Source organism: Anoplolepis gracilipes, chromosome 16 (genome assembly GCF_047496725.1).
Source record: "Anoplolepis gracilipes chromosome 16, ASM4749672v1, whole genome shotgun sequence".
Lineage (NCBI taxonomy): Eukaryota > Metazoa > Arthropoda > Insecta > Hymenoptera > Formicidae > Anoplolepis > Anoplolepis gracilipes.
Window position 1 is genome coordinate 4,053,873 of NC_132985.1, and position 12,360 is coordinate 4,066,232.

Here is a 12,360-nt window from a genome sequence, read left to right on the forward strand (position 1 = left end):
TATTTAATCAAAGTTTATTTTGGAAAATGTATTATCACAGTTAAAATGGAGATAAAAAAATTGTGATAATAGACTCAATGCAGCATCGAGACAAATGTGTCAAAAAAAGGGGAATAATTGAAAATATAAGAACACATTGATTTTTAAAGATATTTGGAGAAAAAGATGAATATTTAACATAGGACGATATTAAATTAAAGGTTTTTCATCTATCCACTTAATAAATAAAATCTGACTATTATTTCTTTGTGAATTTATTCACTATTTCTCGTTTTTCGGACCTTTTTTTGGCCACTGTTATGTTTTCACTGCATATTAAATTTGTATTAAAAAAAAAACGAGCGGCGGTTGTTCATTTATGTACGCTGTTTATGCAAGTTACCGTTAGATTCTATTTCTCGAAAATGGCAAAAATTATTGTTTTATCGATACTCGAACGAAGAGTGGACGAATTAAAACGTCGGTGGAAAAATATTCTAGTCCGCGCGATGAGAAAGAAAATGGGCGACGTTGAAAACTGCGGGAATATCCTCGATGAAGAGAGCCATCGCGAGTTGGAAAAGCCGCAAGAACGCGGCTGAGGAAAAACAGTAAACGAGCTTCTCTTTCGACGACCACGACCACGACCACGACCACGCTTTACGGTACCTCGAACCGCGAATAGCGCGTACTATGGTAACGCTTTTACGTTGTACACCAGACGTTTGTTTACTAGCGCCAACATTACGTTCGTCATCGCAGTTATATGGCAGTTACTGACCGGTTCTCTCTTTTATTTCCACGCCCCGTTACAATCTACGGCAATTCCTCGACCCTCGCGCAACATCTCCATCCACACTCGGACTTGTCGTTTATCGAAACGCAGATGGATGTTGCGAATTACACACGGTTTCTTTCTATCTATCCGACATTCTTCGCTGAGAGATATGATCGTTGAAAGAAAGGAGAGAACTGAAGTTATAAAACGAAATTTCACGTAAAATCGTCTCTCGAGAAAGGCTTTTTCCTTAAAATACTTTTTATGCATATTTTTTTACGAACGGGAGGGAACTCGGGGGGGGGGGATGCCTCCATTGTCTCTCCTATAGAAGAAGCACACTACGTCGTCTTCTCGTCACGAGAGAAGAGTCATTACGTGTTCGAGGTCACCGGCCCTTGACTTGTAGATCAGGGATAAATCGATCGCCGGGTGTAATGCGACCGGGGTGGTTTACGAAATTACGGGAGGCCCCGTGGGAATCGTCATTGGGGGCCCTGATAGAGGAAACAGGAAGAGAGGTATGAGATGTCGGGAAACGCGCGGAGTGAAAGGAGAGGCCAGATGAGAGGTATACGAGCAAGAACGGTAAACAAGCTTCTTCTTTCCTCGCAACTCGTCGACTCGGATTTATGGGGCTCCGCTGTCCGGTCCACGACTGCCCGGCTTTGTACGCGAGCGAGTAGTTTCTTTCCGCAGCCGTGATCCCCTCGTCCCTTTTTCCCTCTTTTACGGCACTTTTCCTCGTCCTCGTGGACAACCCGTCGTTTGTAAACCGCCGCGTATGAACTTTCTTCAATCTCCCGCACGCTTTATCGTGCCTCGATCCTTCCCAGGGATGGGAAGGAAGGGGATTCTAGTTAAGAAGGAAATATACGAGCATCTATTTCTTCGTTTTTTTTTTTTTTTTTTTTTTTTTTTAATTGGTATCTTTGTCGAAAGAAATAAATTTTTTTACGCCATCGCGCGACACTCTCGGGGAAAAAGTATCGGCACGTATTCCTCGGGTAACGAAAAAGTATCACTATTCGATACTTGCAGAATTGCCAGCGTCGCGGCGCCGCTGCCACAATTATTCGCCGTCTCCGCGCGGCAACGAAATAATTACTTGGACAGTATATAACTACGGAAAGCGCCATTATATCTGCGCCGCAGAAACGGTCTCTGTCTCGGATGCGCCGCGAGTCGTTCCTTGGGGTTCTCTTTCATCGAACTTTCGGGAAAATTGAAATACTTTGGTGGAGAACGCTTGACTCGGCGATATCACTATCGATATACTCCCTCAGTTTGTTAGACGCTCCGCTTTCCTTCTCTCTTCTTCTCTTTCCTCTCTCTCTCTATTTGCCGCCGTATCTGTAATCAATTCTAGGACATTCCACTGGCATACATTCGGACATAGTTTCATACAGTGAGCAAAAGCACAAGCAGTGTTGTAACATCGAGCTAATTGCATTTCATCCGGCATGCCTCGCCAAACTTTGCGAACGATGGTTTGCTTAATCAGGTTACTATGGCATCTACTTGTTTTAATTGACTATGGTTCGTGATACGTAGTAAGAAGCACATGGTGCGTCAATGTGTGCGTCTGAGTTTGACTCCATTGATTGCTTGGATAGTAGGCCTAAAATTAAGTTTCGAGTGTACTCGAAAGCGATTGCGCATTTAAAAACATTTAACATTGTCATAACATTAAAGAGAATCTTGTTTTCCTTCAAACGCCGCGAAACGATTTGACAATTCAATCTTAACGAATTATTCATCGTATAAAATGGTGTGAAAAAGACTCTCGCGAATGAGCTTACGATAAGGTTTGCGCGTAAATCACGAGGAATTACGATCCAAAAATAATCGAATCGCCGAGAAACAAAGAGGTACAGGTAAGGTTAAATCGAGAAAGGGTTCAACACCGCGTAATCACCGCATTATCGAAATGGAGCATCGCGCATCGAAGGATTTAATTACCATCTCCCTTGGGTCGTTCGCCTTCTCTTTTCTTCTTCTTCTTCTTCTTCTTCTTCTTCTTCTTCTTCTTCTTCTCTCACGTGCCATTATATCACTTATGGACTAGCGTGCGGACTGGTTATGGACTAGTTAGTCGCTGCACTTCTGGAAAGAGTGGACTTTCAGGCGCCTCACGCTACCGCAGCCGATATAGACTTCGCGGCGCCCTTTTTTCCAACCACCTCCCCTTCACGTGCCTCGCCCTGTCTCCGTGTCTCTGTCGATTTTTTCCTTCTCTTTTTCTCTTTCTCTCTGTCTTTTTTTTTCTTTTTGCGTACAAGCGAGGCAACACGTGCACGCATACACAATCGACTAGCACGCGCGAGCGCGCTCTATCATTTTGTCATTTGATTTTTCTTGCGCGACGAAGCTCGGCGGAACAAATCCCCTTCGCCTTCGAGGGCGAGCAGGAGACCTTTTCGACTCGTGTCACGAGAAGCGCGGTCACGCACCCGCGATGGATCGATGATGGCACATTGTATGTAAAAACACGAGGTAAAAATTATAATTTCATAAACGATACTCGTGACACAATATAGTAATTTTAATAAATATTACATCTCACTTGCGTATTATTTTAATTAATTTTTCGAAATATTTCAAGATGCGATACTTCGGTACGAAAAAACAGTTACCTAGATAAGGAGGTATTTTGCACTTTACTAGGTAATTTCGTGATAACGGCCGGGTACAAACAATATTTCCGACTTATAGGTATGCGCGTCGTTCGCCGAGGATATTTTTGTGCAATCTTGTTCAGGTTATTCTCGGCATGGCCTCGTAACGGGAAAGAGGGATAAAGGATAAGTCGACCGCGAATCGGAAGTGCGCCCTTTCGCTGCGGAATCATTGCGGTAAATTATTAACGTCGCGTGTGTACCGGTATCTACTAGGTGGTATCGATTCCGCCGTCCTGCTTTTTCATCGCGTGCGTATGCACACGCGGCATCTAGATACCGCCGCGTCGCTTTAATTTCCATTTGCATCCCGCCGACATTGTTATTAACCCCGGGACGTACCCTCAATCTTCCTTCGCAATGCATTAAGGTCTCTCTCTTTCTCTCTCTCTCTCTCTCTCTCTCTCTCTCTCTCTCTCTCTCTCTCTCTCTCTCTCTCTAGCAAGAAAATAATTGCCGTTGAATCTTTCCGCGTTTTTTACAATCCCACATTGATCGATCGAACTGACATTTACCGTTATTTGACTGTTAATAATTGACACATGTGTTCGTCGCTCTTATTTACAAAAATAACGCAAAATGTGCTGGAAAATTTTCACAACCATTTATATATCCATATATTTATTTACTAATCAATATGATTATGAGTAAAATAAAATTATTACAGCTCGATCAATTATCTGTGCATGTATATAAAAGTGGGTAAAAAAAATATACTTGAAATAGAAGATAAAAATATTTACGTAAGGCTATTTTCCCTGAAGTATAAATTGTTATTTGGACAATTTAATGATAATATTTTATTTTACTTAACCAATATAGGTACCTTTTGAATATTTTATTTGCCTGCGTCATCAAACAAAGTACCTTGTAATATACAAATGGGAAATCCCATCAAAAAGAATCTTGTAATCGAAGAAACGTGTAGGGTGACTGGTCGAATCTGTGATTGCCAATTACAAGGCAACAGTTCCAGCAGACTATCATTTCTATTGTGCGTCTAATAAAGCACTAGACTTTTTCTTACCTGGCGTCTTCACAATTGAATAATTATTTTCGATAGTCTGAGATGTGCTCGCAGCTGTCTAGGCATCATCCGTCGAGTATATTTAACTCGCGTATGCTTTACTGTTATATAGCGCGATCGCCCGACATGAAAAACCGATTAAAATTAATTCAACTCTTTCGTCATATGCTTGCGTGCATTATAATCGGTCTCGAATATGGGTACGACCTAATTTAATTCGCGCGTTTCGTTTGCATATTCAGTTTGCATATCTTGCCGCGTACAAAGAGTGCGCTTTACCGCCACGTTTATAAAACTGCGGTATAACATTACGCCACGTCTTTGTCTCCTGGAAATGTACAGAATTGTAAAAAGTTAATCCGAGGATTTTCAGAAAATTGTTAAATGATCAAACTACTGTACGCAATACGGATCTGCACACTTACGTGAGATGAGAACTATAAACTTAAATAATTTTACATGCGGAATTCTGTGTATAAAATTAATTTAAAAATATAGGTAAATGCAAGTTTAACTTGTATTTAAAAAAAAAAATATCTATATTTATATAGATATTTCGAGGAAGTAAAAATAAATTTATCGAAAAAGAAATGAAATTAATTGATGTTTGATTTAATAAAAAAAATAAATCTATTAAGAAAGAGAGGAGAAAGAATTTCGAAGAAACATACGATATACTATGACGTAATTAGTGACACTGATGTACACACACAATACGCTCCCTTGTTAGATACATGTAAATCGCGCAAGTTTCTCTCTGCATTCTCCTGTAAGTGCCTATAACCTTATATTATGATGTTCCCATTGCCAGGTATAGTTTTGTATGCCGCGCATGTAGCCGCGATTTCTATGCTAAACGCGTCGCTCTATCGCCAGCTACATGCCGACAAATGATCGTCGGCAGCCAGGGACGTTTTTCGTTTCGTTTTCTTCCCGCGATGATAGCTTCGCAATCTGACGTGGCCAAGTAGTTTCCAAGCAAATAATTCGTCCGTTAGAATATACATATATGTTACATGGAAGACACGAGCCGTTCATACGTGAATTTTGATTAACAAAGCTTATGGTTACCGAGATACATCGCGTGTATGATTACCGGAGAACTGAACACCATTGTGTGGTTATAGCTTCACCGTTCTTTGATCCAACAGACTGATTATGTAATTAATTATTCGCAATTCAATCGTATTACAGTAAACATTCCGGACTGGTGAGCAGATAAACAGCGATTATCGCGTCAATTTATATGCATAATCTCTCTACATCAATATTGTACCGAGATTTGATTTATCAATAATGTGGTGTATATTTACACGATCTCAGGAAAACGAGTCGATAAATAATCTATTCTTTATTCGGTTATATATACATTTTTTTTTTTATACTTAGCAAGAATAATTTTTCTTTGCCATACATATTTATAAAGTGCAAACCGCTTTATGCTTCTGATACTTGATATCCTCTTAAATTTCCCGATCTCTGTTACATTTCAACAGAATCTAATCTCGCGTTAACGAACGAAGATCGATGTATTAACAATTTAACCTTTCGTGTCTCGGAGAGAAAATTAAGAGGTTAATGTCACAGTCTGCGTTTACGCCCGCGGCCATACTCGCAGGAACTGCGCTAAATGTCTAATTAAGCGATGAATCTTCGGCGGCGTGCGAAGGGTACCGACGCACGTAAGAAAGAATTATCGTCGGCTGGCGCGGAGAATTAATCGTCGTTTCTATTTTTCAAGTGGCAATGGCGGCGCGAGAGTAGAAAATAATTAAATTCCAATCTCCCCGTCGGGTTTATCATTCCGTAGATATTTCCGACGCGCTTGATCGGCAATTAAACGCGATTTCTGCCATTAACTTGATCAAAGCAGCTCTATGTGTTTTCCTTTCACTTGTATTCAAAGATTTTTAAAACTAGTTTATCCAGACTTTCAGAAACTTGAGAATATTATTATTATTATTATTATTATTATTATTATTATTATTATTATTATTATTATTTAATGCAATGTCTCTCACTGTTTTCGTGGAACATTCTATAGATAAATTCATTTGTATTAGCATACGTTGTAGAACTGGATAGACTGATTGTGAGATGCGCGCTCGCGACATCATAATTCATTGTCCGTTAAATCGTCTTGTTCGCCTTAATGACGTCGACGGCATGGGAAAGCCATTTTACGAGACGACGTCTTTTATTGCTCTTATCCGGCGTTTTCGTCAAGGGAGCCCGCGACTGTCAACGAGGTCGGGAGCGTATGTTAATTTATCGCGGCTTTACGAGCCATAATCCTTGCGAGCGTTCCGCGCTTTGTACGCCACCGGAGACACGACGTTTTGTTCGAAATTATGGTAAATTCCGCGAGCCGATTATACGACCACGTTAAACAACATCGGCTTCGTTGTTTTCCTTCCGCGAGACGCGATACGAGAGACGCACTTTCTGACGAGAAATTTCTATCTGTTTCAGGAATAATGAAGAGAGAAGCGGAGGCTGGCGCTATGACAGGTTCCGGGGGTCCAACGAGTCCCCACAAGCGCTATCGACAGGGTGACGATGAGCTTCGTCTTCTCATCCCGAGTAAGGTGAGTATCGTCAATCGATATACCTTGCGATATCGTGAAATTGATGTGTTAAATTTGGAGATGTGCAACCTATAAGGTGCCGAGGTACAGAATTTGTGAAACTTTGGCAATATAAAGATGGAATACCTTGATAAGTATGATACACAACTTGTCCGTTTTCCTTTTATTCAGAAAAAAAATGCGAAAGGAGAAAATAGTTAATTATTTACAAATTATTTATAATTCTTTAATTAAATGTAAATTTAATTTATATTTATAATATTCTTTAAACATTTGCAATGTTACAAATGCTAAATTAAAGGTAATAAGCTTTCTCTATGAAACTTTTTTATCTTCTTTTATTCGCGAATATCTGAGTAATTACCTAGTAAATTGGAAAAATAGTCTTTGAAAGTTAATTTCCTCTTCCAGTGAATATGCAGGTCACAAAAAGAGCGTATTACTTATTAAGAGACACTCTTGCTAATTTACATACTCTAAGGTTCAGTAATTTTGTAAAAATGTTCTAATTGGAGATCTTTTCTTGGAAGCCAACGTGTTTGCGAATAATATTGGCGGATTAACGTTTGTAACATTGTTCAAATAAAATACGGAAACATTTGCGTCCACGTTTCTGCGCATTTTCCGGATCGGAAGTCTAAAGTATAACAATCGGCGACGCCTCCGTCTCTTTTCTGCGAGCACGTAATGTGTATTGCAGCGCACAACGTGTGGATACGAAACGTGCTTCCCACACGTGTTCGCCATACTGGGTCACCGCATTTTCCAGTCACGCGTGTTCGGGCCCGGCTGTTTTCGCCGTCTTTGCTGTTATCGTTACCCGTCTTCCATATGTGCAATACGGGACCACCTCCGGCACGTCCGCTCCATCGATGGAACAGCCGGGACTCTTCCGGTCATTGTCGCCACGCTCGACGTACCGTTATCAGTTTCAGACTTTCTTTCCATCGCGGGAATCTGTAAAAAAAATCTCAAATCTCTTTCCGTAGATTAACGCGAGAAAATCGTGTACGCGATCTCGTAAGGCAATCGTTACGCTTCTCTCACTTCAGTGCCATAAGCTTCCATTTTTATTATATTGCCGATACATGATCGGACCGGATGTTCCTCTTTTTCTCTCTCTCTCTCTCTCTCTCTCTCTCATTGTCAGTTGGGCGGATATTTTCTTGCGCCACCGTTTCCTCCGCGGTGCAATAAGACGCGGGAGGCGAATATCGCGATTGCAGCGGCCGCCGCCTGCTTTCGAGGGCATCGGGAGAGAAGTAATATCATGAATCGAGGTCTATCTGCACCTCCTTTCGCTCGATAGTGATTGATTGTAGCATTGAGAATATCGAAGGGAACGAAGCACTCGTTTCTTGCGCTTTCTCTGTTCAACGCGCTATTTTATAACGCGAAACACATTTTCTTTTGTAATTTTCTCTCCGTGATTGCCTTCGTCATATCATCAGCGCTTTTCAGAGTTAAATAGCAACGACTTGTTGCCAATTAGACAAATTCGCAAAACACACATAGTTCACGTATACGATATAAACCGTTGCACACATCGCGCGCGTTAATAAGCTTGATTAAATTGAATGACCGATCGTGGGAGTGCAGATAAGCAGCATACCGTCGACACGCGAGCGTACAAAAACACCGTCGCGTGAAACGTTATTTCGACGAGCGAGCAAGTTGGAATTTTCCTAGCTGTATTTGCTTGGAGTTTAATTAATCGCGAGAACCATCTGCGAGATGCTGAACGGAAGGAAGAAGAGGAGCGCTCGCGAAAATTTAACGCCCGCGTTCGCGTCAGGCTTGGCGATACGCGCCACTCTGACGCGCTGCACGTGACATTATTAACGAGTGGCCCTGAGCAAGATCGCGCCTTAATTTCCTAATGGACGACAACAACGTATGTATTACGGTGCGTGCCGGTGCGATTTAATCGGCGCCTTACTACGAACGGCGTCGCGCTCGATCGCGCTCGAAGTTTGCGCTACGTAATCGACGATATCATCGCGTGCCGTCATTAATGCGCGGTGTGTCAGGGACGATCGATATAGCATTTCCAATACCGTAGCCTTCGTAGAAAGTTGCTGAATTCATAACGTTAATCTGCCAAGAACCTATACGTGTATGTGTACATAATGTCTCTTACAAGGAAAAGTTGTTAAAAATTCAAAGAATTATGAAACTTTGAGGTAACTTTATATAATAGTATCTTGAAAAATAACAAGTTACTTTGGTTTAATACTCTCTTTGCACTCTAGTTCACTTGAATAAGTTTAAATAAAAGACTATTTTTCACTTTTATCTTATTATTCGCAAGTCAAAGGAAATATAGAAAAAATATTACCATAAATTAATTAGAAAAATTATTTATAAATTTGCAATTATTTAAACAATCGTTAGCTAGGTCCAGCAAATTTGTTACAATCTTCCTCTACAAAGTTTATTATATATAAAATATACAAATAAAATCGTTTAAGAAAAGGAACTAAAAATAAAAGAACTAGACTAGATATTCTTTATTTTTATTTTATTATTCAGAAATAAAAGGAAATACAAAAAATATAGCCATAAATTGTTTAAATAATTATTTAAACAATTGTCAACTATATCTGAAAAATTTGTTAAAGAAGTAATCCTTTCTCTACAAAGTTCATTATATAGAAAAAGTAAAATATATAAATGGAAAATTTGCTGAAATTTAGCAGCGAATAAAAATTATTATTTATCAAAGTATTCTACAAGTATTCTCAAGAAGTTATAATTTTTTGAATCTCCTAATCGGGCTTTCTCCGAAAGTTTTGCTTTATTTCTTCCGTTTACAAATTTCTGTTTTGTCAAGCACGAAGACGGATACGTCGTATCGTTGGAATGAAGATGAGTGTGTAATAACCGCATTCCCGCGTCAATACCTCATATCATAATACATCGTTGCTTTCGCACGCGCATCAAAGTGCGTCCTTGACGCAACTTCTCGCGCAGGAGAAAGTGTTAATTGCCAGACAATACTAGAGTTTATTTAATTAGTTAGTTGGAACACGGTGACTCTGTTATTAAAGACAGCACCAGCTGTATGAAATCGCGCGACATTACAGATGTGTGTGTGAAAATTCAATCCAATATTCTCGCGATATGTATCGCATTCCTCCCATTCTAAGCTGCAATCATTTTGTGATTTACGAGAAGCAACAGTCGTTATTTTCACATGCGACATCGGGTACAATGCCGGAAGAAGTGTGTGTGTGTGTTTGAACTATGGAAAAATCAAAAACCCAACTGGAGAAGCGAACGTAAAATTTTTATCGCGCGCATCAAACGGGACTTTCTATTAGAGAAAGCGAGAAGTTGGTGCACACAACCGTGGCTTTTGTGACGGCAAAATGAAATTTCCGTATTTCATTCTTATTATTTCCTGAGGCAGATAATCTCACTTTCAAATTTTTTGCTAATTAAACATTTACCGTTGCCAATGTGCCCTTGGCCAAATATTCGCTTGTTAGTTAATAACGTCGTAAAGGCTGAAGATCATGTAAATTGTAAATGTATTACCAACCGTAATGTTGACGAAAGTTGTTTAATCCTTAGATTGGCAAGTCAAGTTTTCATACATGTTTGCTTGGGATATTATCGTATCCTAAATAAAACAATTTGTAGCGTTTAAATAAATAATAAAACAAAACCTACTAAATATTATTATTAATATTAATATTAATATTATTTAATGAAATTAAATTTAAAAAACTTTATTAATTGAAAAGCTTGTCTCTTATTTCAACGTTAAATCTTTCCTTTTTTTTTATTTAACTTTAAAATAGAAAGTAGAATTTTGTTGTAACCTTCTCATATATATTTTATTATTGTTTATATAATTTATTGTTCTTATTTTGATAGCATGATTTTTTTTTTTTTCATATTGCTGTTTATTTTTCTTATGAATATATATTTAGTTATACATATACTCGTACGACGATACTTTAAAAAACTTTAATCGAGTATTGTGAGGAATTTTATAAAAGTATAAATATATTTATTATACTTGTGAGAAAGAGAGAGAGATTGGAACTTTGATCGACAAAAAGATTATTGGAAGGTGTATGCGATAACATAATTCAGAAAAATTTATTTTATTTACAATCATAATTTAAAAATTATTCTTAGTACTTTATATATTAATTGAAAAATTAAATATAAAATATCTATAAGTATTGTTTACTTTTCAATTTGTCCTCGAAATTCTATATCTTTACAAGATTCGAGTTATTTGTTCTTCTAATTATGTATTAATTAAATTGTATTAAATTGTTTGTTACAGGTTGCCGGTTCGATAATCGGCAAGGGTGGCCAGAACATCACCAAACTCAGAAGTCAGGTAAGCTTTTGCGCTTCGATTCGTTTGTAGTTTCCACTGTAATTTCGTTCCTGTCTTTGTCTGTCTTATTCTCTCGCGAAGCTCCTTGCTACGAGCAAACACAAGAAAGATGGTGGAAGACAAGGATCGCTTAAATAATCGAGCAGAAGATCGTAAAAACCGTCTCAGCAGTACATTTTAAAACACATACTGTTGTGCATGTAATATAAAGCAACGCGTTTTTCCGATCTTTTGACTACGTTTGTGCTTAGTTCTAATTCTACGTCGGGTTTTCAGTTGATTGAGAGTCATTTTTTTGTTCCGTTTATCAATTTTCCGGCAATTAATTAATCGGCTGCTATTGTCATATTAATTAAAAGAATCGCGGCTTGCATTTTACTTTTCTCGCGCACCCCGTCTACGGATCGATGACACGAGTGCCTGTAACGTAATTAACCCTTTAGCTCCCTTGAGCCTTTTAACATCGTTTGGATCTAAAATAATTATGGTTTATACGATTATAAGGGACACACGGGGCGGTAGAGGGTTGGATACGGAGATTCATATAATTTGGTAAAGAATTAAACATGATAGAAAGAGAGAAAGAGAGAGAGAGAGAGAGAGAGAGAGAGATAGAGATAGATAGAATTACTGCGTGTAAAAGGCTTTATTGCGAGAATTTGTTTGGCCAGGCGCTCGTCTCGTTCTCCAAAGACATTCCCAGTACGAGCTTCATTATGCATTTGGTTCCCGAAACACGAGGGGACTGCTTTTCTGGTCTTCCGTGTATACCTCGCGTCGTATCAATATTTCATGAGACATTCGTTATTTCTCGGTTAAAGGGAAGGTAGCTTCGTTTGCTTCGATTTTCATTTTCACGCGTCTCGTAGCTTAAAAGCAAAAATTACACGTTGGCGATGATCGATGGCGAGAGAGCTCGTCGTCCTTCTACACGAAATCGTCGACGAATC

The 12,360-nt window shown here is 39.0% G+C and overlaps 1 protein-coding gene across 6 annotated transcripts in view; it reads left to right on the forward strand.

Annotated features, from left to right (window-relative positions):
* Hnrnp-k (Heterogeneous nuclear ribonucleoprotein K) overlaps positions 1-12,360 on the forward strand; it is an 88,683-nt gene that overhangs the window by 35,682 nt on the left and 40,641 nt on the right. For all 6 annotated transcript variants that reach the window (XM_072908301.1, XM_072908299.1, XM_072908305.1 and 3 more), the window contains 2 exons: positions 6,935-7,050; positions 11,354-11,410. In XM_072908301.1, coding sequence (XP_072764402.1) covers positions 6,940-7,050; positions 11,354-11,410 — 168 coding nt within the window. In that variant the 5' untranslated portion in view covers positions 6,935-6,939. The remainder of the gene's footprint in view (positions 1-6,934; positions 7,051-11,353; positions 11,411-12,360) is intronic.